This window comes from Zootoca vivipara, chromosome 16, assembly GCF_963506605.1.
Source record: "Zootoca vivipara chromosome 16, rZooViv1.1, whole genome shotgun sequence".
Lineage (NCBI taxonomy): Eukaryota > Metazoa > Chordata > Lepidosauria > Squamata > Lacertidae > Zootoca > Zootoca vivipara.
The window spans coordinates 6,312,808-6,338,601 of NC_083291.1; the positions used below are offsets into that span (position 1 = coordinate 6,312,808).

The 25,794-nt window shown below is 49.3% G+C and overlaps 1 protein-coding gene across 3 annotated transcripts in view; it reads left to right on the forward strand.

Annotated features, from left to right (window-relative positions):
- The first annotated feature begins 3,211 nt into the window (after window positions 1–3,211).
- The window catches only part of PTGR1 (prostaglandin reductase 1), a 28,952-nt gene continuing 6,369 nt past the window's right edge, over window positions 3,212–25,794 (forward strand). The window contains exons 1-7 of one of the 3 annotated variants that reach the window (XM_035140791.2): window positions 3,212–3,341; window positions 14,122–14,236; window positions 15,150–15,195; window positions 18,669–18,728; window positions 20,535–20,702; window positions 22,396–22,513; window positions 24,827–24,982. In XM_035140791.2, coding sequence (XP_034996682.2) covers window positions 14,131–14,236; window positions 15,150–15,195; window positions 18,669–18,728; window positions 20,535–20,702; window positions 22,396–22,513; window positions 24,827–24,982 — 654 coding nt within the window. In that variant the 5' untranslated portion in view covers window positions 3,212–3,341; window positions 14,122–14,130. Of the gene's footprint in view, window positions 3,342–13,288; window positions 13,558–13,614; window positions 13,987–14,121; window positions 14,237–15,149; window positions 15,196–18,668; window positions 18,729–20,534; window positions 20,703–22,395; window positions 22,514–24,826; window positions 24,983–25,794 lie in introns of those variants that run through there. The other 2 variants (XM_035140792.2, XM_035140794.2) reach the window with 2 other exon arrangements.

A 25,794-nucleotide genomic window follows, 5' to 3' on the forward strand; every position in this document is an offset into this window, starting at 1 on the left:
GCCGGCTGGTCGCTGCAACCCTCGGTCGCCGCCGGCACCGAGCGGCGGTGGACATAATGAACCAAACCCCGCGCCGTTGCTGCTGCTGCGTCTTGCTGCTGCTGCTGCTGCTGCCGGTGTCTCTGTGTGGCTGCTGAGGGGTGGGAGCTGCCGCAGCAGATGCTACTGCTTCCCCCGGCTCCGAGTCCTGGGCTGTGGGTGGGAGGAAAGCGATGAGGGAAGGGAGGGGTGGGGTGGGGTGGGTGGTGGTGGCGTGTGCGGCCCCTGCTCATTGTTCGAGGGAAGGGCGGCCGAGGAGACTGGGACGCACGCGGGCAACCCCTTGCACACAGGGAGACCGTGCGCACCCGGGTGGGGCTCCTCTCTCAAGACTGGGGGTTGCTGCTGGTGGTCTCTCGGGTGTGGTGTGTGTGTGCGCACGCTCTCGCTGCTCCTGCTCGCTCTCCCACACCGCACCCGTATGGTCTCCCGCACAACTCGTGCCCAAGGCTAGCGAGCAGCTTCTTCCTCAAAAGTCTTCTCCTGCAAGCTGGGGCTGCGGGGAACGGACCCCAGTATGCCCAGTGGGATGGGTGAGACCAAATTTACGCACGCAGCTGTGGCGGGGGCAGCCGCGTTTCCTTACGGGAACATCGCTTGGGTTCCTTGTGAGATGCACCCCCACACCTCAATATTTTTTTGCTGCCTGAGGCACAGCAGCAAATGGTTGCCCACCCTCCATAAGCCATGGCCGACTAAGTCATCTTAGTCATCTTAATGTAAGTAATAAGTCAGTTATTACTTACATTATTACAAAAAACAGTAATAATTGAATGCAGTGACAATAATTTATGATAATTTATGATAATAAAGAGTGGACACATAGTCCTACATACAACCGGCCCTTTGAGGGTGACCAAACCGCTGATGCGGCCCCCGATGAATTTGAATTTGACACCCCTGATGTAGATGTTGTAACCGAGAGCTTGAGCCCATCGCACCATTACCCCTTTCACTTATTCCTCTTTCACCTCCCATTCAAGGAGGAGATTATACATCCTTGAGATGTGTTTTCCTTTGGATCGGATTAGTTCTTTTTCAAATTTAGATATTTCATTTGCGAGTCCTTTCTTTCTATCCATGCTTAATCTCTCATTTATTTGAAAATATTGCAGGCAATCCATCAAGCTTTCCTGATTTCTTCAAATTTTTTCAAGTTTAGTTATATGTTGTGCAGAGGGGTCCAGTGAGTAGAAGTATTTGCCAAAGAATGAGATTCCAGAAAAAGAGGCAGCACGTCGGCCAATTCCAACGGGTGAAATAGATCTATTTTTAGCTTTATAAACTATAACGACATGCGATGACAGTGATCCAAGGTAATCATACTGTTTCGGTTTGGTCTTCTTCAGTTTTTCAACTTTGTGTTTGTATACAATCTGCGGAACAGGGGTCATACACATATGTATGTGTGTTTCATTACCAAATAATGAGATTCCAGCTGCATGTGTTGCATGTCGAGGTCACAGGACATCCCCCCCAATAATTCACACATAACACAGCAATTTAAGTTAAAGGTTTTTGGCATTATTTTGGCCACAACTTTATTTAAAATATAACCAAATGTGAGTGGTTGCTTAGGCATCGGTTCATCCATTTGTCCCCTACCCTGAGACAGATCTGACATCCCTAGCCGTCTAGGGAAGTCAGTAGGTAAACACCCCCTGAGAGAGGATGGAGCCGGCCCTTCACCTCTCCCTGATAACATAACTCTTCGCCCCGCCCCAGCCACAAACTGCCCAACCACCCTGTGGCCATTTAGAGTAATTCTGCCCAGCAACCCAGGGGATGTCCTGTTAACCCGTCCACAACACGTGCTATCCATGAATGGACAACCTGCTTGGTCGATTGTTTGTGCAGCACGACCTAGACGCCATAAAGTTTGTAATGAAAACAAAGCATTTGCAAATTGTAGTTATGATCTTTTAAAGGCATTGGTATTTTTGTTTTAAATGCTGGTGCTTTGATTTTTAAAAATTGAGAAGTTGTGCAAGAAAAATGAAATGAGCCACGTTCCCCTTTCTGCCACAGCTCTTTTGTTAGGAAGCAAGTTGCACTTCCTGAAACAGACCCGGTGTTGTGTAGTGGGTATTCAGTGATTTCAGTCCGGTGCGGATAAGAAGCTGGAGGCGAGGATCTGGTACAACATCTCTTCAAAGAACAGGTAAGAGCCAGAACACAGGAATGGGGAAAACTGGGGCTTATATAATAACAGAGGACTAGCAGGGCGCTGTGGGCTAAACCACGGAACCTAGGGCTTGCTGATCAGAAGGTCGGCGGTTCGAATCCCTGTGACGGGGTGAGCTCCCATTGCTTGGTCCCAGCTCCTGCCAACCTAGCAGTTCGAAAGCACGTCAAAATGCAAGTAGATAAATAGGAACCGCTACAGCGGGAAGGTAAACGGCATTTCCATGTGCTGCTCTGGTTTGCCAGAAGCGGCTTTGTCATGCTGGCCACATGACCTGGAAGCTATACGCCGGCTCCCTCGGCCAATAATGCGAGATGAGTGCCGCAACCCCAGAGTCGGTCACGACTGGACCTAATGGTCAGGGGTCCCTTTACCTTGTATTAGCAGGGAAAAGATACATTTTGGCGGGAACCAATGGCACGGATTACCCTCCCGCGGAAACCAATCCGGCAGAGTATCCAAATCCTGAACCCTGAACCAGCAAATGATAGACGTTCCTGCTGGAACTTGTACATTCAAATAAACTCTGTAATACAATACAATAAACTCTATATTAGAATACATATGGTACTTGGCTGTGCTATTACTTTAATACACAACACACGGCATTCCTGGGCTTCTTGCCAGTAAAAGGGAATTGCTTCAGTGATGCCTCTAATATGTGTCTTTGAAGCCATTTTCTTTTGCTGGCAACAAGACCAGGAATGCCGTGTCTGTTTCAGGAAGTGCAACTTGCTTTCTAACAAGATTTACATCCAATAGAAAGAGCTTGTAGTACCTAAGTATACAGACTGTGCGTTTGTTGAATGCACTGTGTGTGGACATCCCTGTTGTGTTAATTATGAAGCCATTAATAATTGTTTTATAGAAAACGCAGAGAAGAAAACAAAGAGTTTCAGGGCAATCTTCTCGAGCAAAGTATAGAGTGGAGAACTTCAGTTTCCCAGCTTCTGCATAATTTAGTAGTATTGACTTGTAGCGTTGCGCAGGAACAGCAGGCGGCAGCCCAGAGTATATAAATGCTTGCACACGCCCAACATCCTCCGAACTCAGTAGTGTACCAGAAGCAAAGCTGTCTTTCTTGGCTGCAAGGCAGACTTGTCAAACAGTCACACAGGTTAGTAATCGATAGCAGGGATCGCAGAGGGGGTGGAATGGGCAACTGGAACTGGGGTGTTGGAGTATGCAGACCATTTTAAATCTTCTAGTTTCTTACAATCACTCAGTGTAGTCCAAAGTTCAGGTCTTGTAATGCGAAAAGCAGGCTTGGCTTGACGGCTCTCTGGGAATGATGAATTGCTGACATTCTCAAAGTTATCCATTTCTGTTTGGTGTTTTGAAATTGTTAGTATGTTGTTCTGGGTCTTCTCTGTAAGCAGAAAGAATCTTTTTGGTGCAGTAAAGGTAAAGGGACCCCTGACCATTAGGTCCAGTCGTGACCGACTCTGGGGTTGCGCGCTCATCTCGCATTATTGGCCGAGGGAGCCGGCGTATAGCTTCCAGGTCATGTGGCCAGCATGACAAAGCCGCTTCTGGCAAACCAGAGCAGCACATGGAAACGCCGTTTACCTTCCCGCTGTAGCGGTTCCTATTTATCTACTTGCATTTTGATGTGCTTTCGAACTGCTAGGTTGGCAGGAGCTGGGACCAAGCAACGGGAGCTCACCCCGTCACAGGGATTCGAACCGCCGACCTTCTGATCAGCAAGCCCTAGGCTCAGTGGTTTAACCACAGCGCCACCTGGGTCCACTTTTATTTTTGTAGGGGGAGGAGGAGTGTTAATGACACCTGTCAGTCAAGCACAGCCCTTCCTTAACTATTGATCCATCACTATAAAAGTACTGGACACTAGCTCACTTTTTAAAATGTTGGTCTTGAGTAATTCTTGAGCAGATCAAAATAACTGTGTTCTGCTGTTTTTCTTTTAAGTCTAAAACTCAACTATTGTGTCTCCCTTTGAAGGGACTAGGGGGAATCCGATGCCTGTCTTGTTAATTTTTAAATTGGCCAGGCAATTAAAAATCCAGAGCATGGAAAGGTGTCTGATATTTTGCAAGGACAGTACAAAACTTGGTAAGGCTTCTTTGCAGCTCTCGTGCTTGCAAATAGATGGCTGTTATTTTTAGGGTACCTTGACCCTAACACAAAGACATACTAATCCTATATTTGTTTACTCAGAAGTAACTTCTGCTGAGGTTAGTAGGATTTCTCTTACGTAACTATGCATAAACTTTTTCTATACAGTCGTACCTTGGTTTCTGAACAGCTTAGTTCTTTAATGTTTTGGCTCCCGAATGCTGCAAACCCAGAAGTGAATATTCTGGTTTGTGAATGATTTTTGGAAGCTGAAAGTCTGGCGCGGCTTCCGATTGGCTGCAGGAGTTTCCGGCTGCAGGAGTTTCCGGCTGCAGGAGTTTCCTGGCGCGGCTTCCGATTGGCTGCAGGAGTTTCCTGCAGGAGTTTCCTGCAGTTTTCCAAACGTTTTGGAAGTCGAACGGACTTCTGGAACAGATTCTGTTCAACTTCCAAGGTACAACTGTACTGCAGTCCTCTATATTTGGGAGTAAACCCAGCTGAAGTCAATTGGACTTTGATCTGTGCATGCTTACTTGCGCGCGCAAACACACACAAAACTATTTGTCAGAATGTAGCCGTTGACCAGCTTACCTTAACCAATAAATTCAAGCCTGCCAAACAGCCTTATAGTAACGTAACTTGTTACTGTTAACTTGAAAGAAACTCTAGTGGTGAAAGACTTGCAAAGTGACGGGAGTCTGTGCCGGGTTTTTTTAATAGCCACTTTTATTTAGGTATGTACCTGTGGTACCTGAGGCATCACTAGCAAGCCATTTTTGGGCAGCCCATCTGGTACTTCGAACAACTTTTAGTCGTGTAAATAGATGCTTAATAGATGGGGTGGGGGCATTAATTTTACAAGGAGAGTGGTTTGACCACTTAAAACAGTTCCTCCTACTTAACACAGCCCCATCCTACAGATAGCAAACCACATGCTTGGATGACAGAGCCTCCAAGGGTCCCTATTTTCCAGGGACGTCACTGATTTGGAGACGCTGCCCCAGTTTCTGATTTGATCCTGGAATGCTCCACTTTACCTTAGGATGTTCCTATTTTCGTGGGAGAAGTGTTGGAGGGTACAGGATGAGTCCCGCAGATGACACCCAGAGTGATCCTGAAATCCTATTAAGAGTATAGAACGGAACTTTCCAAACTGTGTTGCGACACATTAGTGGGTAGGTGTGTCGCACAAATGCTCCCTATGCTTCTCCCAGGGCTGGAAAAGGGATTGGCTTAACCTCCGGCTTGCTAGCAAAACTGAGTTTCTGTGTTGTGAAAGGATGCATGTCTAGGAAGTGTGCTGCCAACGTGGGAAGTTTGGAAAACTGGTATAGAAGTAAAGGTAAAGGACCCCTGGACGGTTAAGTCCAGTCAAAGGCAACTATGGGGTTGTGGCGCTTATCTCGCTTTCAGGCTGAGGGAACCAGCGTTTGACCACAAACAGCTTTCTGGGTCATGTGTCCAGCAGGACTTAAGCTGCTTCTGGTGCAATGGGACACCGTGATGGAAACCAGAGCGCACAGAAACGCTGTTTACCTTCCCACCACAGTGGTACCTTTTTATCTACTCACACTGGTATGCTTTCGAACTGCTGGGTTGGCAGGAGCTGGGACAGAGCAATGGGAGCTCACCCTGTTGTGCGGATTCGAACTGCCAACCTTCTGATCGGCAAGCCCAAGAGGCTCAGTGACTTAGACCACAGCCCACCTGCATCCTTTGGTATAGAAGTATATGCACAGAGACTATGTATGAATCTTTTTGTTTGCTTTTGGAAAACTTAGTCACGCATTGTGACCAAGAGCAACGTATTTATTTCAAGGTTCTTTGCCCTACTCTTCAGCTAAATCAGCAAATAAAGCCCATATAAAAACAGTTTAAAATGTGCTGCCATGCTGATCTGTTGTCACGATATACCATAGCCTTACAAGGTACATTCATACCTTTAAGAATACCAAAAGCCAGTTCCCAAATCGATAAGGAAGTCAGTTCGCAGGCAGGAATTCCTTCTTGCAGTAGGACTTGCTTTTCAGCATCCCTGGCCATTGGCCATGCTAGCTAGGCTTTAAGGGAGACCTAACAACATTCTAAGGGGCTCTGGTTCCCGATCCCTGGCCAGATCTATCACACCTTCTGTTTCTCCCGTAAGTTGCATCTACCGTGTTTCTCCTAAAATAAGACACGTCTTATATTTATTTTTCCGCCAAAAAACCACACAACGGCTTATTTTCAGGGGATGTCTTTTACTACCCTGGGAGGCTCGGCCCGCCGCTGCCACAGCCAACGTAGCAGGTTCCCCTGGAATCGCCGCAGCCGAGGCTCCGGCCAACACAGCTCCTCCATGCCAAGGGGCTCCCGCGGGGCCTACGCTCCCACCGCCAAGGTAGCGCGGCCCGGCCTAGGCCTCACCTTGTCCTCTGCAGCGCTTTGCCCCACAGCGAGCCCTTCAAGGCGGTGCCGGCGCCGCCACCGCTGGCCACCAGGTGCTGCTGCGGATGCGACGTCGGCTCCTCCTTCCGCCGGCCGCCGCTCATTGTCATCTTCCGCCGCCGCCTCCCTCCCTCCCCGCCGGGCCGCCGCTGGGTCGGGGCTCGAGCGGGAGCCGCGCCACGCCGAGTCCTGACCCAGCGGCGGCCCGGCGGGGAGGGAGGGAGGTGGTGGCGGCGGAAGAGGACAATGAGCGGCGGCCGGTGGAAGGAGGAGCCGACGTCGCATCCGCAGCAGCACCTGGTGGCCAACGGCGGTGGCGGCGGCGGTGCCTTGAAGGGCTCACTGTGGGGCAAAGCGCTGTGGAGCGACTCAGCGGGACCCAGTGGGACCTGGCAGAGACAGCAGCGCGCCACACGCCAAGTCTCGACCCAGTCGGGGCTCGGCGAGGCGCGCACTGCAGAAGCCCCATGCAGACCTGCTCCCACCACTACCGGTAACAAAACCCCAACACGTCTTATTTTTGGGGGATGTCTTATATTTTTTTGCCTTTAGAAAATCGTGCCATGGCTTATTTTAGAGGCACGTCTTATTTTAGGAGAAACACAGTAGTACATTAAGATCTAGGATGTCGGTTGCTTTGACATAAAGCAAGAGAAAACTTGCAAAATAACGTCCCATTTAGGAATTAATCACCAGTGGAATGACTGGTCGAGGTTTTATTGCTCGTGCTCTTTCACCCCGAGGGAGTGGTGGTTTCATAATTCTTCTGATTACAAAGCAAAGCAACCTCTTGGCAGTATGACAGAAGATAAAATAGGGAGATTAACAAATTGCAGTGGGCAACATCTGCCTTTGTTCAGGCACACCCTCTCTGAGGATTCTGGGAGATGACCTTGGGACCTTTTTCATGCAAAACTGATGCCGAGCTGCGGCCCTTCGCCCATATACTGTGCATCCATACCTTTTATCTAACAAGGAAATTAGTTTTCATGCCTGGCCATTTGCTGGCTGAGTCTTTTCTCATTAGTTGATGGAGAATAATACCCAAGCTCAGTTGGTTAGAACGTGGTGCTGATAAAGCCAAGGTTGCGGGTTTGATCTCTGTAATGGGAGAGCTGGATATTCCTGCATTAGACTAGAGGATCCTGAGGGTCACTTCCATTAGGGTTCCCGTACATCCAGGAAAACCTGGACGTTGTCCTCTCTTGGGGGGGTCCTAACATGCACATAAGGGACATGGATGGCGCCGCTGTAGTCTAAACCACAGAGCCTAGGGCTTGCCAATCAGAAGGTCGGCCGTTCAAATTCCTGCGACGGGGCAAGCTTCCGTTGTTCGGTCCATGGGCATACCCAGCACGGGGCAGGGGCCGGCGCAACCATGGGCGAGAGCAGCGCTGCCGGCAGGGCTGGTGGGCAGAGGTGGAGGCAGAGCACAGCCCAGCGAAGCGCGAGTTCGGCGTTCCCGCCCACCACACCACGCCCTCCCTCCAGCTCCCCAACGCGCCCTCTGGCAAGGCCAAGCGCAGCGGGGAACCAGAGAGCGTAACGGGAAGCTGGAGGGTGCAGCACGGTGGGCAGGAACGCTGAACGCGCGCTCCGCTGGGCTGGGCTCTGCCTCCGCCTCTACCCACCAGCCCCGCCAGCAGCGCCGCTCTCGCCCATGGCTGCGTGCTCCACCGGGGTCCTGGCCTGGCCATAGTGCACCGGGGGCAGCCCGGCGGGCCAGAGCGAGCGCCCTGGCTGCATGCTGTCAGCGGAGCCCCAGCGCCTCCGACTGCAAAAAGCTTCGCGGCGCCTAGGTGAGACCGTAGTCAGTTTCACCTGGGCTCCGTAGCCCTGCCCACGTTCCCACTTTGTGTCCCCTCCCATGCCTTGGCCCCACCCCTTGCCCCCCCCATTTTGATCCTGGGTATACCCCGGTTCGGTCCCAGCTCCTGCCAACCTAGCAGTTCGAAAGCACGTCAAAGTGCAAGTACCGTAGATAAATAGGTACCGCTCCAGTAAGGTAAACAGTGTTTCCATGTGCTGCTCTGGTTCGCCAGAAGCGGCTTAGTCATGTTGGCCAGCTCCCTCGGCCAGTAAAGCGAAATGAGTGCCACAACACCAGAGTCGTTTGTGACTGAGCTTAACAGTCAGGGGTACCTTTACCTTTAACATGCACATACGGGTAGATTTTTTTACAACTTAAAGGAAATATTGTAGGGCACACACATGTTTGGGAGGGCGCTGTGCCCCAGAAGCAGAAGCAGCGCAACAGAGAAAGGCCATTGCAGCAAATATCAGGGGCTGGGGTCATGGGCGTACCCAGGATCAAATCTAGGGGGGGGGGGCAAGCCATGGTCGTCCAGGTTGTGACATTTCAGCACGGAAAAGGCCCCAGAAAACCCCCACAATAACTCACACAACACACATCATTTTTGGTTTGGGTTTTTGGCATGTTTTGGCCACAACTTTATTTAAATTACAATTTTAAATGGAGTGTTGGCTTAGGCTTTGGTTAATCTTCTGTCCCACAGTGGGACAGGACCAGCTCCGACTTTCCTACGGTAGGAAAGTCAAGTAAACACCCCATGGGAGAGGAGATAGCTGTGCGCAGGCAGTCTCCCCACGACCAGAAATGTTCCCCGAGGCTCGTGCTCTGTAATGGCCCCAGCCCCGCACCACTGCGGGGGTGTATGGACAAGAGCCCCGGAGCCCCAGGATCCCTTTAACGGAATACTTCTATAAGAGCATCACTGAGGGTTATGCACGTCCATGCAATACCCCTCCACCAAAAATTATCAACCAAAGCCTAACCGCCAACCTAACAAAGTTGTGACGGTTTGCTAAGCAGTACGCAAAAACCAAATGGCAACAGCCAATCAGCCAGATGGCAAAATTCCTACTGGGCCCCTGAATACAGGCGACCCCTAGACAGGCAAAGCAAGGTCACTCTAAACCTGTAAAGAGAAAGAGGTGGGCAGGCGGGAAATTTCCACCTAGCAAGAGTGAAAGTAAAATGGAGACGCTGAGATTATAAGCACAGCACTCACCCTGTCAATCAACAGATTGTTACATACTATTTATCCCAGCAACACTCACCCCCCCCAATCACATTGTCTCTCTCACTCTTAGACCCACCCCTTAACACACACAGGGTTTTTTCTGTATGGCCCACGCTCAATAAAACACACAAACTGGGGTGGGTGGGTAATAAGATGCTCAGAATGCCCCTTCAGCCGAGACTGGGCTAACGAGGGGCAAAACCTCTGAAAAGGGAGAAGGGGGGGAGGGAAGGAAGGAAGGAAGGGGAGGAGCTTGATGAGCTATATTCTGGTTCAAGATAATCACACCCAATTTAAGAAATCAATCTGTGCTTCCTTTCACATGAACTCCCCCACAGAAATCCTGTACAGCTGAAAGGGACCCCCAGGGTCATCTAGTCCAACCCCCCATGCACAAGGTTCTGTTCTGACTGTTACACTTGGAGTGAGTTGAAGGGGGGGGCAAACAAGAGAGGATAAGGTCACCAATGATGCAGGTAGCCTGATAAAGCTGCCCCCCCCCCAACACAGGCTTTTTTGGGGGGGGGGAGACCAGCAGGGAGGGGGATATAGTCTGGTTATAGGGGACCAGCAGGGAGGGGGATATATTCTGGTTCAAGATAATCACACCCAACTTAAGAAATCAATCTGTGCTTCCTTTCACATGAACTCCCCCACAGAAATCCTGTACAGCTGAAAGGGACCCCCAGGGTCATCTAGTCCAACCCCCCTCTTGCACAAGGTTCTGTTCTGACTGTTACACTTGGAGTGAGTTGAAGGGGGGGGGCAAACAAGAGAGGATAAGGTCACCAATGATGCAGGTAGCCTGATAAAGCTGCCCCCCCCAACACAGGCTTTTTTTTGGGGGGGGGAGACCAGCAGGGAGGGGGATATAGTCTGGTTATAGGGGACCAGCAGGGAGGGGGATATATTCTGGTTCAAGATAATCACACCCAACTTAAGAAATCAATCTGTGCTTCCTTTCACATGAACTCCCCCACAGAAATCCTGTACAGCTGAAAGGGACCCCCAGGGTCATCTAGTCCAACCCCCCCTCATGCACAAGGTTCTGTTCTGACTGTTACACTTGGAGTGAGTTGAAGGGGGGGGCAAACAAGAGAGGATAAGGTCACCAATGATGCAGGTAGCCTGATAAAGCTGCCCCCCCCCCAACACAGGCTTTTTTTGGGGGGGAGACCAGCAGGGAGGGGGATATAGTCTGGTTCAAGGGCGAGGGGGGGGCATAATCCCAGGGTGAAGTCAAGGAGGGGGCACACCCTCTTGCTGTCTGGCAGAATCTCTGCTAATGGCCCATATCTCTTTCCCTTTGTTTGCCTAATAACACAGCCATTCTCAGCAAATGAATCCATTGTAATGCTTTCCTGACTCAATGGGAATTGGAATTCACCCTACATCAAATAAGATAATCACACCCAACTTAAGAAAGTGCTTCCTTTCACATGAACTCCCTCACAGAAATCCTGTAGAAATCCTGTAGAGCTGAAAGGGACCCCCAGGGTCATCTAGTCCAACCCCCCTCATGCACAATGTTCTGTTCTGACTGTTACACTTTGAGTTAGTTGGGGGGGGGGGGGCAAACAAGAGAGGGTAAGGTCACCAATGCCTGTGTCTTCTTAAGTTGAATCATCACCTAGCTGCCCAAGCAGATGTCTTGCACAACCGAGCAGAGCTATTGAGTGTGTCTGTAGTGGAACTCTTATTCTGTTCTGTTACAACCATGCTTCAAGAGCAAGCAAGTTCAAAGGGAAGCCCAGGCTGGTAGCCATGCTAAATTATTTTATTTTGGATGCTGTTTGGACAGCAGAAGCAGCCTCCCTGAGATGCACCCTGGTCCCTTGAGGGACTCCTGCTCCCTCTCAGACAGAGCCCAGTGTTATACAGACCAGGTTTCAGGGGGGTCAAAAGGGGCATACTCTCTGGGAGGAAACTCAGGAGGCAAAGGGGCGCATATTCTGGCCAGGTTTCAGGGGGCAAGGGGGCATAACCCGGGGCTGGCTGAAGGGAGAAGGAGCAAAGGATTGGAGCAATTTCTTAGGGGGACTCAGGGGAGAGGGGGATTTGGGGGGGGGACCAGCAGGGAGGGGGATATAGTCTGGTTCAAGGACAAGGGGGGACATAATCCCAGGGTGAAGCCAAGGAGGAAAACGGCTGCTTTTGGGGTGGGCTCAGGCCCACATCCCGAAAACATTCCTCCCCATCCCACAAAAACCCAAAAGTGTCCACCCTCTGCACCTCTCAAGGACCCCCCGTGCCACCCCCTACGAACACCTTATGTTTAAGCCTGATCCCATAATAAACATTACCTCTCCCCCACTTAAGCCCACCATAACCCTGGGGGGCAGCACCTTTGAATGACCCTCCGAGCACACACGCGTGGGAGTCGGGACTCACCTGTACCACAGAGTCAGGAGCAGCGGCGGAGCGGAGGCGAGGGCACGGCGCCGGTGTGGCAGCAAGCAATCAGCTGTTCCTTGGTGGCGTTGGCGCGGTGAAGGCAGGCAAGGCTTAGGCAGGCAGGGGAGATAGGCAGCAGGGAATGGGATCCTTCCAGAGCTCCAGCAAATGCGGAGGAACAGCAGCAGCGGCGGCAGGGAGGCGGCGGCAGCGCAAGGGCCCGATCCGGGGGAGGCCGCTCACGCTCAGGCCGACAAGGAGGCAGAAGTGGGGCGAGCGGAAGGAGCAACAGCAGCACCAGCCAGCTGAGAAAGTGCCTCTCAGCTCGCGCGCTGGTTTGAACGAGCACGGCCCCCGATTGGCTGGCTGGCGATGACGCGACGGGATCCCCCCAGGGGGCGTGGTCAATGTCCACGCCCCCCCCCCCCGAGGGGAGGGGGCGGGCACGCAACTCCTCCCCACCAGCCTCTTCTGAGCTCTTTTTTCTATTTACAGTGGGGGGGGGGAAACAGCGCGCGCCCCGCTTTTTGCATTGAGATTTCTTCTTTCTTTTTAGCTTGGGGGGGGCAGCTGGCTTCTAGAGTAGGGCAGCTGCCCTAACTTGCCCCGTGGTGGGTACGCCCTTGGCTGGGGTCCTGCCTCTGCTCAGGCTGATCTGCATGCCGCTGCCAGCCCGAGCTGGGGAATGAGGCACATGGGCATTGCTGTGGCAGCCCCACATGCCTCTTTCCCTGACTCAGGCTGACAGTGGCTTGGGCTGCCCTTTTTTGCTCTTCAATATATGGCAACCCTTCTTCCATCTCTACAATTCTATGAGTGTATATACGATCATTATTGCTATAGCACTAGTCCAGTCCAGAGATGGGGAGCTTGTGGTCTTCCAGATGTTGGATTTCCACCATCCGGGGGACCTGTGGTCCTCCAGATGTTGGATTTTCACCATCCCTGTCCATTGGTCATGGGACTTCTAGCAACATCTGGAAGACCAGATTCCCCATCTCTGGCCAAAATTAATCTACCACATCTTGTTGCAGTTTCCTGCAAGTTTCAGCATGCTAACATTCAGGGTGTGTCAGCAGCCTTGACAATAATACAAAAGAAAACTTTCAGAAGGTAATGTTGAAACGCCAGGAGACGGCACGAAGCTTGTGTTGATCATTCACGGTGAAATGCCCTTTCGCACCGAGAGAGTGGTGGTTTCACAACCATTCCAATTACAAAGCAATCTCCTTGCAGTATGACAAGAAAAGGGCAGAGAGATTGAGAAATTATTGTGTGCAAAACTGCCCTTTAGTTACACATTTCAGTGCCTTGAAAAGAGGGCGTGTTTAAATCTTTAAAAGGGAACGGCTTGGATGGAGAAGAGGGGCTGACTAAGGAGACTTTAAGCAGGTATTTGAAACCAAATCTAGTGGCAGTGATTTGAAACCAAGGCAACTTCCTGACCTTTCTCTAACTTCTACATTATATTTGGGCCTTTCACATGATGTAAAAAATCCGCTTCCAGAAAGATAGCAGGATCTAGAGCAAGGATTAGCGCTCGTTTCTGTGCTATTGCTTCAAAAAGCACCCATTTGCAACCGACACAGAAAGGCGTGCTAACTTTGTTCCAGATTCTGCTATCTTTCTGGAAGTGGATTTTGCATCATGTGAAAGCTCAAGTATAATGCGGAAATTAACTGTTAAAAATGCAACGCTTTCATCAAAAGGAAAGGAGAGAGCGGGTTGCAGGAAGATGTTAATTGGGCTATGCTAGGATTGCAAGGAGGACACCCACCAGCCTGTTGTTCAAGGAGCCGGTTAAGAAAATAAATCGTAGAAGTGCGTTTCCAGTTTTAATCTGGGGCTGGGGAGACACACAAACCTTTGCTTCAGCAATCAAAGAGTGTGGAGACCAGCACGCTGGCAGTTCCTCTAATGGTTTATAACTTTGTATGATCTTACTTGATCACTCAGGACGTGAAGATGGTGCGTGCGAAGATTTGGATCTTGAAGAAGCACTTTGAGGGATTTCCTAAGCACAGTGATTTTGAACTGAAAGAGGTGGAACTACCGGCACTGAAGGATGGAGGTAAGAGGAATTTTTGCCTTCATACTCAAAATTTTATGTGAATAAACGGAAGGGGGTGGATCCAGTGACTCATTGTTTTGCCCCCCCACCCAATCAGAACATGAATCTCAATAAGATGCATTGTGGAAGATTTTCTAAGAAGAAATGATTTTCATTGCATTTGATTCCAAGGGAGGTGGAGCAAGCTTGTATTCTGCTCTAGAGAATAGGACAGGTAAAAAGAGCTGTTTGATAATGGAATGAACTGTCTCAGAAGGTGGTAGACTCTCTCATTCACTGGAGGTTTTTAAACAGAGGTTGGATAGGAGCAGTGGTGTAGCTTGGGTTGACAGTGCCCCGGGCCACATGGAGGGGATGGGAGGGAGGGAAATTGATAGAGTATGCATGCACATTCAACTACCTAATGGCATCCACGTCACCCAGGAGTTTGCAGCTGCAGAGATAGGGAAAGAAGAGTCATTGTCTGGAGAGATCACGTCCTAGTTTGCATGGAAAAGCTTCTTTTCAACGGCATCCAGTGACAGAAGTGTAAAGCTGTATTCAGGTAGCACCAGGTGTTGAAATTTTGCGCCCCTAACCATTTTGCAACCGGGCCAACCGCCCCTGTGCTCCCCGTGCTATGCCACTGAATAGGGTTTCTTTCACTGTGACTCCTGCATTGCAGAGGGTTGGACTAGATGACCGCTTGGTCCCCTTCCAACTCTACGATTCGAACTTAGTAAGACTTACTAGTGAGTAAACATGTCTTGGATCACAGCCCAATTTCTTTCAAATGCCCCAACTCTATCTGGTTCTCCCCTCCCATGATGACTATTTTTAAAAAAAGAATTCAAGAGACTGAGATTGTCTCACGGGTCTCCAATTTGTGGTCAAGTTTGTCCCTTAATCTACTTTATCTTATTCTGTATTTCAGAGGTGCTGCTCGAATCTGTGTTCCTCAGTATTGACCCATATATGAGGTACAGTATTGTTCTTTTTGTTGGAGTTACCCATTGAAGTATAACCCTGAAAGTGCAGTACAGCTTGACTATACCTTTTGCCTAGATTTCCCTGCTAATTGTTAACTCTGGGCCGGTTTGGATGCAAGACAAAACCATAGTTTAGCATTATGTAAATGAGCCCCACAGCAAACCTTAGGCTCTCGCACGCTCCTTTGTCGCTGTGGCCATCAAGAAGAGTTCGGAATCTTTCACTTCGGATTTGGAAAGTTAGTAAAACTTGCTGTGTTGCTCAAAACCAGGCTTCCCCAAACTCGGCCCTCCAGACGTTTTTGGGACTACAATTCCCATCATCCCTGACCACTGGTCCTGTTAGCTAAGGGATGATGGGAGTTGTAGTCCCAAAACATTTTTGGGTTTGCATGAGTTCATGGAGGAATGGGGTAAAAAGAAAAGAAAGACAGAGACTTTTACCGGCAAAGCTCTGGGGGAGCAGTGAGAGAGAGAGAAAGGCGGTCTTTCACAATCTCCCCAGGCTACTTTATTCCACAAAAGAATTACACCACAGAATTCAAAAGAACCAATCAAAATCAGTCAGCACATCTTCCACACACTTCCCATGCAGCTTCCACATGGGACAGGATCAGGTTGCTACACCTCAGAGCAGGAGATACAGTGGTACCTCGGTTTAATTACACAATTGGTTCCAGAAATCTGAAGCATACTTAACCTGAAGCAAACTTTCCCATTGAAAGTAATGGAATGTGGATTAATCCGTTCCAGACGGTCCGCGGAGTACTTAACCTGAAGCGTACTTAACCCGAAGTATGAGTGTAATTGGTTCTGGAAGTCTGTACTTTAACTGAAGCGTACTTAACCTGAAGTGAACTTTCCCATTGAAAGTTCACTTTATTCAGATAAAACCACAGCGGACTTTGCTACCAAACTCTGCCACTTTGTCCTTACCCACAACCACTTCAAATTTGGTGATGACCTGTTCCTCCAGATCAGCGGCACAGCCATGGGCACCCGCATGGCCCCACAGTATGCCAACATCTTCATGGCAGATTTAGAACATCGTTTCCTAGACTCCTACCCACTCAAACCTCTCTTGTACCTACGATACATTGACGATATTTTTATTATCTGGACACATGGACAACAGACCCTGGAAACCTTCCACCAGACATTCAATGACTTTCACCCCACCATCAACCTAACAATGAACCAATCCATGCAAGAAACACATTTTTTGGACACTACTATAAAAATAAAGGATGGACGTATAGACACCACCTTATACAGAAAACCAACTGACCGACAAACATATCTACATTCTTCTAGCTACCATCCCAAACATACCAAACAATCCATCGTATACAGCCAGGCCCTACGTTACAACCGTATCTGTTCCAACTCTACAGACAGAGAATCTCACCTAAGAGATCTACAGCAAACCTTTTTAGAACTAAAATATCCACCTGATGAAGTTAAACAACAGATCAACAGAGCCAGACTGATACCTAGGGAGAACTTGCTGCAAGACAGACCCAAAAAAGAAAATAGCAGAACACCACTAGTCATCACATACAGCTCCCAAGTTAAAACAGTACAACGCATCATCAGAGATCTACAGCCTCTCCTGGACAATGACCGCTCCCTTTCTCAAGCTCTGGGAGGAAGACCTTTCATTGCCTACAGACAGCCACCCAATCTTAAACGACTCCTCACCCACAATAATACAACCACCAGACTTAACATGGACACTGGTACCAGAGCCTGCAATAAACCCAGATGCCAACTTTGCTGCCACATACACCCGGACAACATCATTACTGGCCCCAACAACATCCAACACACCATCTCAGGACTATTTAATTGCTCATCCTCTAACATTGTGTATGCCATCAAATGCCAACAGTGCCCTTCAGCTCTCTATATTGGACAAACAGGCCAAACCCTACGCCAAAGGATAAATGGACATAAATCTGACATCAGGAACCATAAGACTGAAAAACCAGTAGGAGAACACTTCAATCTCCCAGGACATTCTATACAAGATCTCAAAGCAGCTGTTTTATTACAGAGAAATTTCAGGAACAGACTGGAAAGAGAAGTTGCTGAATTGGAAATCATTACCAAGCTTAAAACCATGGAAGCACCTGGGATGAATAGAGACATCGGATTCTTATCTCATTATGCATGATCAAGCTCTCTTTAGCACCTCAGCCCAGGACTAATTGCAGCCATCAGCAGCCATTAACAGCCATCTACAGGTTTACCACTCCCATCAGCCCATCACCCACCCCCACCACCCTCTGTATATATATAGGGTCTGACACTTCTGTTTCTAGTGTATCTGAAGAAGTGTGCATGCACACGAAAGCTCATACCAAAATATAAACTTAGTTGGTCTTTAAGGTGCTACTGAAGGAATTTTTTTTATTTTCCCATTGAAAGTACAGGCAAGGTTTCAGGCATTGGAGCAAACCACAGTTATTCAAAAGCAGAAGTTTCTAATTTCTTCACAGCCACGAGGAAAGAGGAAACTGAGAGTGTGAGCCCAAGAGCAGCTGAATCTGTGGTTGAGCACTCTGTTGAAGCCCAGCTTTTGTCTTCCCTTGAGAACTTATTCTGTAGCAGAGTTTTAACAGTAAATTGGTGTAAGCTTCCAGAGGATGAGTCTGTCACCACAGACCCCGACTTCATATTTCCATGAGGATATTCTTCCCCAAAGATTTGAAATCCCTGTACGGAATTCTCCTATGAGCAATTTATCATTAAAAATATAAGATAAGATGAAAACACACGTTCAAATGCTGAGATAAGGCACCCCATGGCCAGGAAGTAGCTGAACCTACTTCACTATATAATGACACGTTTTTGAAGAACGTCAACAGGCAATTTTATGAAATTTCAAACACTGTAGAGAAAGTTCCTTGTGGAAAATTATAGACTGACTGCCCATTGTTAACAAATTATTCTGTCCCCTTTGTGGTCTTGATCACCCATGGATTATATTGCCATTAGTATTTCATTTCTGTTGCTTTTGCCAACAAGTAGGGTTGTTAATTCTTACCAGCCTCTACTCCTGTGCCTTTAATAGCAACTTTTCTTTGCAGACGCTGGTAGTTTAGAATGTTTATCTGCAGACACTGTAAAATTCATCCATGAGTTGTTCTGTGGTTCTGCTCTCCAGGTGGTTGTTGACCGCACCGGAGCAGGCCAGGCCATTGCTCTGGTCAGTTGGCAAACTCCGAGCTATAAACCATAACGAAAACATTGACTTGGATTGCACGCCTCTTGTTGCAGGCTCTTGTGTTTTGAAGCGGTCGTGGTTATCAAAAGTTTATAAAGGCAAAAAAACAAGAAGCATAGTAAAAAGGCTGGTTCTGGGTTCGAATCCCGATTGTCGGTGCAAATTGCTCCCATTCCTGCAAAGGCATTCTCTGACAAGCCTGTCTTGTTGGTGTGTTTTGTTTTGTTCTCTGCAGACCATACAGCAGGCTACATCTGAAGGAAGGGGATACCATGATGGGATCCCAAGTTGCAAAGTAAGATCCTCCATCTCTCTCTCTCTCTCCCCCCCTCTCTCTGAATAGATTTTGCTGATGTTGCCAGCTGTGTTGTTGCTGCTGCTATTATCATTGAGTCTTAGTTAATATAAAGTAGTTCTAGCATATCTCTTGCACTTGCAAATGTTAAAGGTCGAGTTCTTTAAACAAGCATGTGTGCGTGTGAGAGAGGAAAAGAAATAGAATGGAAACAATTAAGATTTCAGGGAACAGATTATATTTTAGCAGTGCTTTTCTTCTGGGGGGACGCAGGCGGACGCATACCCCTAAACATTTTGTGAATCTTTGTACTTTTGTCCATTTACTATATTTATTTTCACTGATTTGAACTATTAAATGGTGATTTTCTTGAGTACCCCCTAAACATTTTTAACAGAAAAAAGCACTGTATTTTAGTAGATTTGTGGTGATTAGAAACGTTGGCAGCTTCCTGCCTTAAACGAATGATTCTGGTGTCTGAGTACAGTCCACACCCAGTAGTGGCAGCTCCCCAGAGCTTCAGACAGCCCTGCCTTTCTCAATCCTAGCTGGAAATGGGAGGAGTTGAACCTGGGCCTAGGGCAACCAAGACATCTGCTCTCCTGCTGAGCTGCAGCCAATTACCGGAGTGTCAGGAGACCTGTCTGTATTGTATGTGATTTTCCCTGAAGAATTTTGGGAAGAGGAAGTGATGGTTAAACCTCTCTGGGAATTCTAGCTCTGTGGAGGGAAGAACTCTCAGCTAATAATCCTCAGCATTCTTAACTACCGTATGGTAGTTTCCCTACCGTAGGAGGGAAACAAGAAAAAAAAATATTTTGCTTTCTTGAATTGTCCTAAGCATAGCAGCCAACTTCTAGAGGCCTAGGTGCCTTTGCCCCCCCCCCCATTAAATATTTGAGGAAGCTTCTTTTGCAAAGGGGGAAAGCTTCATTTTTTGAGGATCAGCTCAAAGTTGTGCAGCTTTTTTTGCAAATGGGAAAAGCCCCGTTTTTGGGAGGATCAGCTCACAGTTGTGCATCTTTTTTGCAAAGGGGGAAGCTCCATTTTTGAGGATCAGCTCAAAGTTGTTGAGCTTACCTTGCAAAGGGGGGGAAATCCTGTTTTTATGGGGTTCAACTCACAGTTCTGCAGCTTCTCTAGGAAAGGAAAGGGACCCATTTCTACAGTTTCCAGACAGATAATCTAATCAGCCAGTCACATATCGCTGGGGAAACAAACAGCCTCTCTCTGCAGACAACAACGGAGGCCTGGGCAAGGGGGCGGGGCGGGACGGGAGATAGCTCCCTTATCTCCCTCCCTGATCTCTTGCAATCAGCTGCTGAGCAGGTTCCTTTCAACACTCTCTTTCCCTCTTGTTAGCCTTTAGCTGTTTCTTAAAAAATAAAAAATAAAAGCACGATCTGCTTTTCGCCCCTGGGCAATTCGGCTCCAGGGACCACGCACTCACTCCATAAGACGCACGGACATTTCCTCTTGCTTCTCAGGAGGAAAAAAGTGTGTCTTATGGAGCGAAAAATACGGTAACTACAGTTCCCACAATTCTTTGGCAGAATCTGTTACTATGGTACATCACTGCATTAAGTCTGTAGAGCAGATGGGGGACCTTTATCAATGTCCCATCTTTGGCAAGCATGTTGCTGATTCTATGCAAAAATAAATAAATCCTCTCTGGTACCTCTCTCTGCACAGTCTATCGTTGCAGTGCTTGATACCTGTTTAGAAATAAATGACAAAACCTGCTTTGACTTTGCTGTACGCAGAACAGTTTTGCTGACTCAGGTGTGCTTTTTAAAATATATCTAGGGTTCTGGAAAGCAAGTGCCCCACCTACCCTGTGGGGTCCTTCGTCATAGCGAATTCAGGCTGGACAACTCACTTCATCTCCACGAGCAAAGGGCTGACGCTCATGCTGCCTGGCTGGCCGGAAAAGCTGCCCCGATCTCTGGCTCTCGGAGCTATTGGCATGCCCGGGTGAGTGACCTTAGAAGTGGCCCCGAGGCTTTGGGGGTGAGCTTCAATTGCGCGGCTTCCACTCACTTTTGCGCACCACTGCATCGTGGCGCTTGTGCCAAATGTGAGAGAGCATAGGCGTGGTTGCATAGTGGGGGGCGGGGGGCAGAGAGCCAGTGTGGTGTACTGGTTAAGAGCCGTAGACTTGTAATCTGGGGAACCGGGTTCGCGCCTCCGCTCCTCCACATGCAGCTGCTGGGTGACCTTGGGCTAGTCACACTCCTCTGAAGTCTCTCAGCCCCACTCACCTCACAGAGTGTTTGTTGTGGGGGAGGAAGGGAAAGGAGAATGTTAGCCGCGTTGAGACTCCTTCGGGTAGTGATAAAGCGGGATATCAAATCCAAACTCTTTTCTTCTTCTTCTTCTTCTTCTTCTTCTTCTTCTTCTTCTTCTTCTTCTTCTTCTTCTTCTTCTTCTTCTTCTTCTTCTTCTTCTTCTTCTTCTTCTTCTTCTTCTTCTTCTCCTCCTCCTCCTCCTCCTCCTCCTCCTCCTCCTCCTCCTCCTCCTCCTCCTCCTCCTCCTCCTCCTCCTCCAGATCCACAAAAGCCATTGAAAAACATTTAAAGTAGTCCATTAACTGAGGTTCTGCCCCCACCACCCAAACCTGCCCCCCGTAATGTCCACCATCATTTATTTATTTTTTAAAAAAATTACTCAGCTACTTCTGCTGGCACCTTCTCCCCTGCAAACAAAAAACCTGGGCGTAGGCAGAATGCCTCTCCCAGGGGCACTGTCTCTGTTTGGGGGGAGGCCTTCAAAGAACCCTTAGATGGGGGGCAGCGGTAGCTGGTGCCCAATGGTATTCGAAGGCCAGAAGGCAGGGAGGTCAACAGCTGGAACAGTCGGAGCATAGCTGCCAAGTTTTCCCTTTTCTCGCGAGGAAGCCTATTCAGCATAAGGGAAAATCCCTTAAAAAAAGGGATAACTTGGCAGCTATGAGTCTGAGCCATTGAAAAGTAGAGGCCAGACCATGACTTGGTTGCAGGTGCACTGACTTGGGGGGGGGGGCAGATATCACATGTGACATCCAGGTGCTGTGGGTGGCGCCGTGGCCTAAACCACTGAACCCCTTGTGCTTGGCGATCGGTAGGTCGGCGGTTCTAATCCCAGCTCCCATTGCTCTGTCCCGGCTCCTGCCTACCTACCATGCCAGTGCAAGTAGATAAATAGGTACCACTGCGGCAGGAAGGTAAACTGCCTTTCCGTGCACTCTGGCTTCTGTCAGTGTCCCGTTGTGCCAGAACCGCCGCTGGCCACATGACCTGGAAAGCTGCCTTTGGACAAACACTGGCTCCCTCGGCCTGAAAGCGAGAAGAGTGCCACAACCCCATAGTCGCCTTTGACTGGACTTAACCGTCCAGGGGCCCTTTACCTTGACCAGGTGCTGCATGGCAGCTCGGCCTCCATGCCCAGCTGCTCTTCTTCCTCCTAGCGGCAGAACTTTTTAATGGCACCCGGGGCGTCCGTGTGCACTGGGGGTGGAGAAGTCAAGCAGAGCCCACTGCATGCCAGGCCAATCCTTGCCCCTGATGCCAGAGCAGCACCAGCCTTGCAAAGCAGCTCGGGGAGGTTTGGCGTGAGAAGGATGCCATGCTCTCTTCAGCATCCTTGACAAGCTAACCTTTTCTCCCTCCGTCCCCTCTGCCCCTCCCAGGCTCACTGCCTACTTTGGGCTGCTTGAGATCTGCCGAACGAAACCAGGAGATACTGTCCTGATCAACGCTGCAGCTGGGGCTGTGGGGAGTGTGGCCGGGCAGATTGCAAAAATAAAGGTAAGCGGCCGTGGAAGGACATGTTGGTATTATGGGCCCAGAGCAGAACAGACGGGGGGGGGGACTTGGAGGAAGGGGTGGGAAGTCAGGAAGAAATAAAGTCTGCCATATTTCAAAGGTTGCCACATTTCAAAATTATTGTTGAGCTCCCTCCCCCCCAAAAAATCTCCGCCCCCCTCCCCATCAAAACTTCCAACGTGTGCTGCCTTACATTTGGGTTTTCCTGGACATTTTAACCAACACTATTTTCGACAGACAAATCCCAAATGTGTCCAGGAAATTCTGGACGTATGGCCGCCCTGCTGTATGATAAGTGTTACTGACTATCTTTAGAGACTTGATAATTTTTTTTTTTAAAAAAAGCAATGTGTGTAATGTGATGTGATGTTTGTGCGACAGAGAAAGTAGGACAGAACTCCTGTGATCTATCCACCCTAACCCTTAAAAAAAGGTGTGTGCACGTTCCTTACTTGCAAGGTAAAACCTTTTTGAAAGGCATTTTCCCCTTTAATAATCACTCTGTGAATTATTCAGAATCCAGACATGGAATCCAGGTGGAAATTGGGGGAGGGCTACCCTTTGTTAGGCCAGTTTGACAGTGGCGTTGAGTTGGGAGCCAGTGTGGTGTAGTGGTTAAGAGCGGTAGACTCGTAATCTGGTGAACCGGGTTTGTGTCTCCGCTCCTCCACTTGCAGCTGCTGGGTGACCTTGGGCTAGTCACACTTCTCTGAAGTCTCTCAGCCCCACTCACCTCACAGACAGAGTGTTTGTTGTGGGGGAGGAAGGGAAAGGAGAATGTTAGCCATCTTGAGACTCCTTCGGGTAGTGATAAAGCGAGATATCAAATCCAAACTACTACTACTCTTCTTCCTCTTCTTCTTCTTCTTCTTCTTCTTCTTCTTCTTCTTCTTCTTCTTCTTCTTCTTCTTCTTCTTCTTCTTCTTCTTCTTCTTCTTCTTCTTCTCTGTGTGCGTATTCTTCAAGAAAGGTGCAATATTGGCTGGTATGATGGGGCAGAGTTGTGGGTTTAGGTACATGTTAGCATCTTAGTGACGTTGTTTACCTGCACTGCGTTTCCAGTCGCATTTTTCCTTTGGGGCAGACGCCAGAGAGGAGGCACAGGGTGTCGTGACACGATGAGCATTGCCGGGTTTCTCTGAGCCTGCAAACCCTCCCCCCCACCTATTCAGTGAAGCTGCCTTCTGCACGTGCGCAATGACGGCGTTCACACGTACAAACCTTAGCTTAACCACGGCCTGTATTTTCAAATCGGAGGGGAAACACGCCAAAACAAGAATAGTTCTCAAGAAACAGCGGGGAGCTATGGATTTTGGCTGGCGTCATGTGTGCTCGGCTCCTGTTAGGCCTGCGTGGATATGCCAGCAGGAGTCCTGGGTTGCCTTTGCCACAGTATCTATAGCAGGGGTCGCCAACGTGCGGCCCATGGGCCAGATGCAGCTCACGAAGACTGTTTTACCAGCCCACGAGCCGCCCCTGAACTGAGCCACCCGCTCGGTGAGCCCCCCACTCGCTCACTGAGCGGCGCTGGAAATTGCGTCTGTGCACGTGCAGATACTGGAAATCATGTCTGCGCATGTCCAGATGCTGAAAATCGCTTCTGCTCAGGCACGGTTTTCGGCGTCTGAGCATGCGCAGATGCAATTTTGGCGTTGCCCACGGACAATCTCTATGGGAGTGATTCGGCCCATGGCCGGTAAACCTTGCTGAACCCTGATCTACAGGTTGCCCAACCTTGCAGCCACCTTGCGTCCTCTGCCCGTCCTATCCAGATAAACCCCAGTGGCCCCAGGGTTGGGCTGGTGGCTTGGCATCTCTGCCCCACCATGCCAGCTGCTACAGGAAAAGTGTATTGGCATGCAATGTTCGCTTTGCTCTGATGGCAGGAGAGAGTTTTTCTTTCTGCAGGCGTGGTTGTCTTGAAGAGACAAAAGTGCTGGCGCTTTGGCTTCTGTCCCGGTGCCTTGAGATTCTTTGTTTTTTGTTAATCTCCTTTGGCCCTTTTGCTTGTTGTTGTCACAACTTCCCTGCTTGATGCTTTGCCCGTGACGAAGACAGAGAGTTCTTAATCGTGCATAGGCTCGTCGGCTTGCACACTCAGGAGAATTAAGGACGCTACAGGGCTCCGAAGAGGAGCATGGATGAGAAATGGCAGGAAGCAAGCCGTCGGTCCGGTTTCCTTTTGAGCGTGTAGCGTTGTGATGGTTTTCTGAATGGCGTGAAAAGCACATGGGTTTTGAAACGGTGCAAGTAGTACGAGGAAGCGTTCTATAACTTATTCTCTTGATCTCGCAGGGTTGCAAAGTGGTTGGCTGTGCAGGTTCGGACAAGAAAGTGGCCTTCCTCAAAGAACTTGGCTTTGATGAAGCCTTCAACTATAAGACGGTGGGGTCTCTGGAAGAGGCCTTGAAGAAAGCTTCGCCCAACGGCTACGATTGCTACTTTGACAACGTAAGTTCAAACAGAACGCCAACTCCAGATGCCGGTCTTGAAATGTGGAAGACGTTTGCGCCATCTGCTGGCACCTATGGCGTGTGCACATGCACACTGGGGTGTGGTGTGGAGGGTGAACAGAACCCACTGCCTCAGCCGTTGATGCCAATGTCGCCAAGTGGGCATGTGGGGCATGGAGGGTTTATGGAGCCCGTGGCCCAGCCCTTGGCAGCTGGAGCCAAGCAGGGCTGCACTGTGCCAGCTACTCGCACAGGAATGAGCCCAGCCAGCCGGTGCGGCCCTTGGCGTTCGAGTCCCCCTGGTGCTGGCTGGGCATCCGTTAGCAAGGGGGCCAGGGATGTGGATGCAAGCCCAGGCTCTGGGTCCCAGAGACCCCTAACAAACAAGCAGGGCAGGATGGGGACGCCTGGTTAACCCCCCTAAAAATTGTGCCTTCTAGGACCTTGCAGGCTCCAGGAAAGCTTTTTGGTATCGTGTGCTTCTTTGGGGTGGGACGCTGTCAAAAGCTTTTGGTCTGATCTCGCTAGAGCAAGGTTATGCCAGTGCACAGTCTTTGCTGTAGCAAAGGAGCTGATAAACAACTTTGGTGTTGGGCAAGCAACAACAGCCTGAAGCTGCCCCAATGCGATGAATCATAGAGTTGTAAAGGGATCGCCTAGGGTCATCTAGTCCAACACCCTGAAATCCAGGAATCTCCGCTAGATCATACTTGTCACACGGTATAGGTGCTGAGCGAGCCACACCCACTTCCACACCTGTGAGCAGTGTGTCAGAGCTAAGATTTGTATTCTGAATCAGAGAAGCCTGCC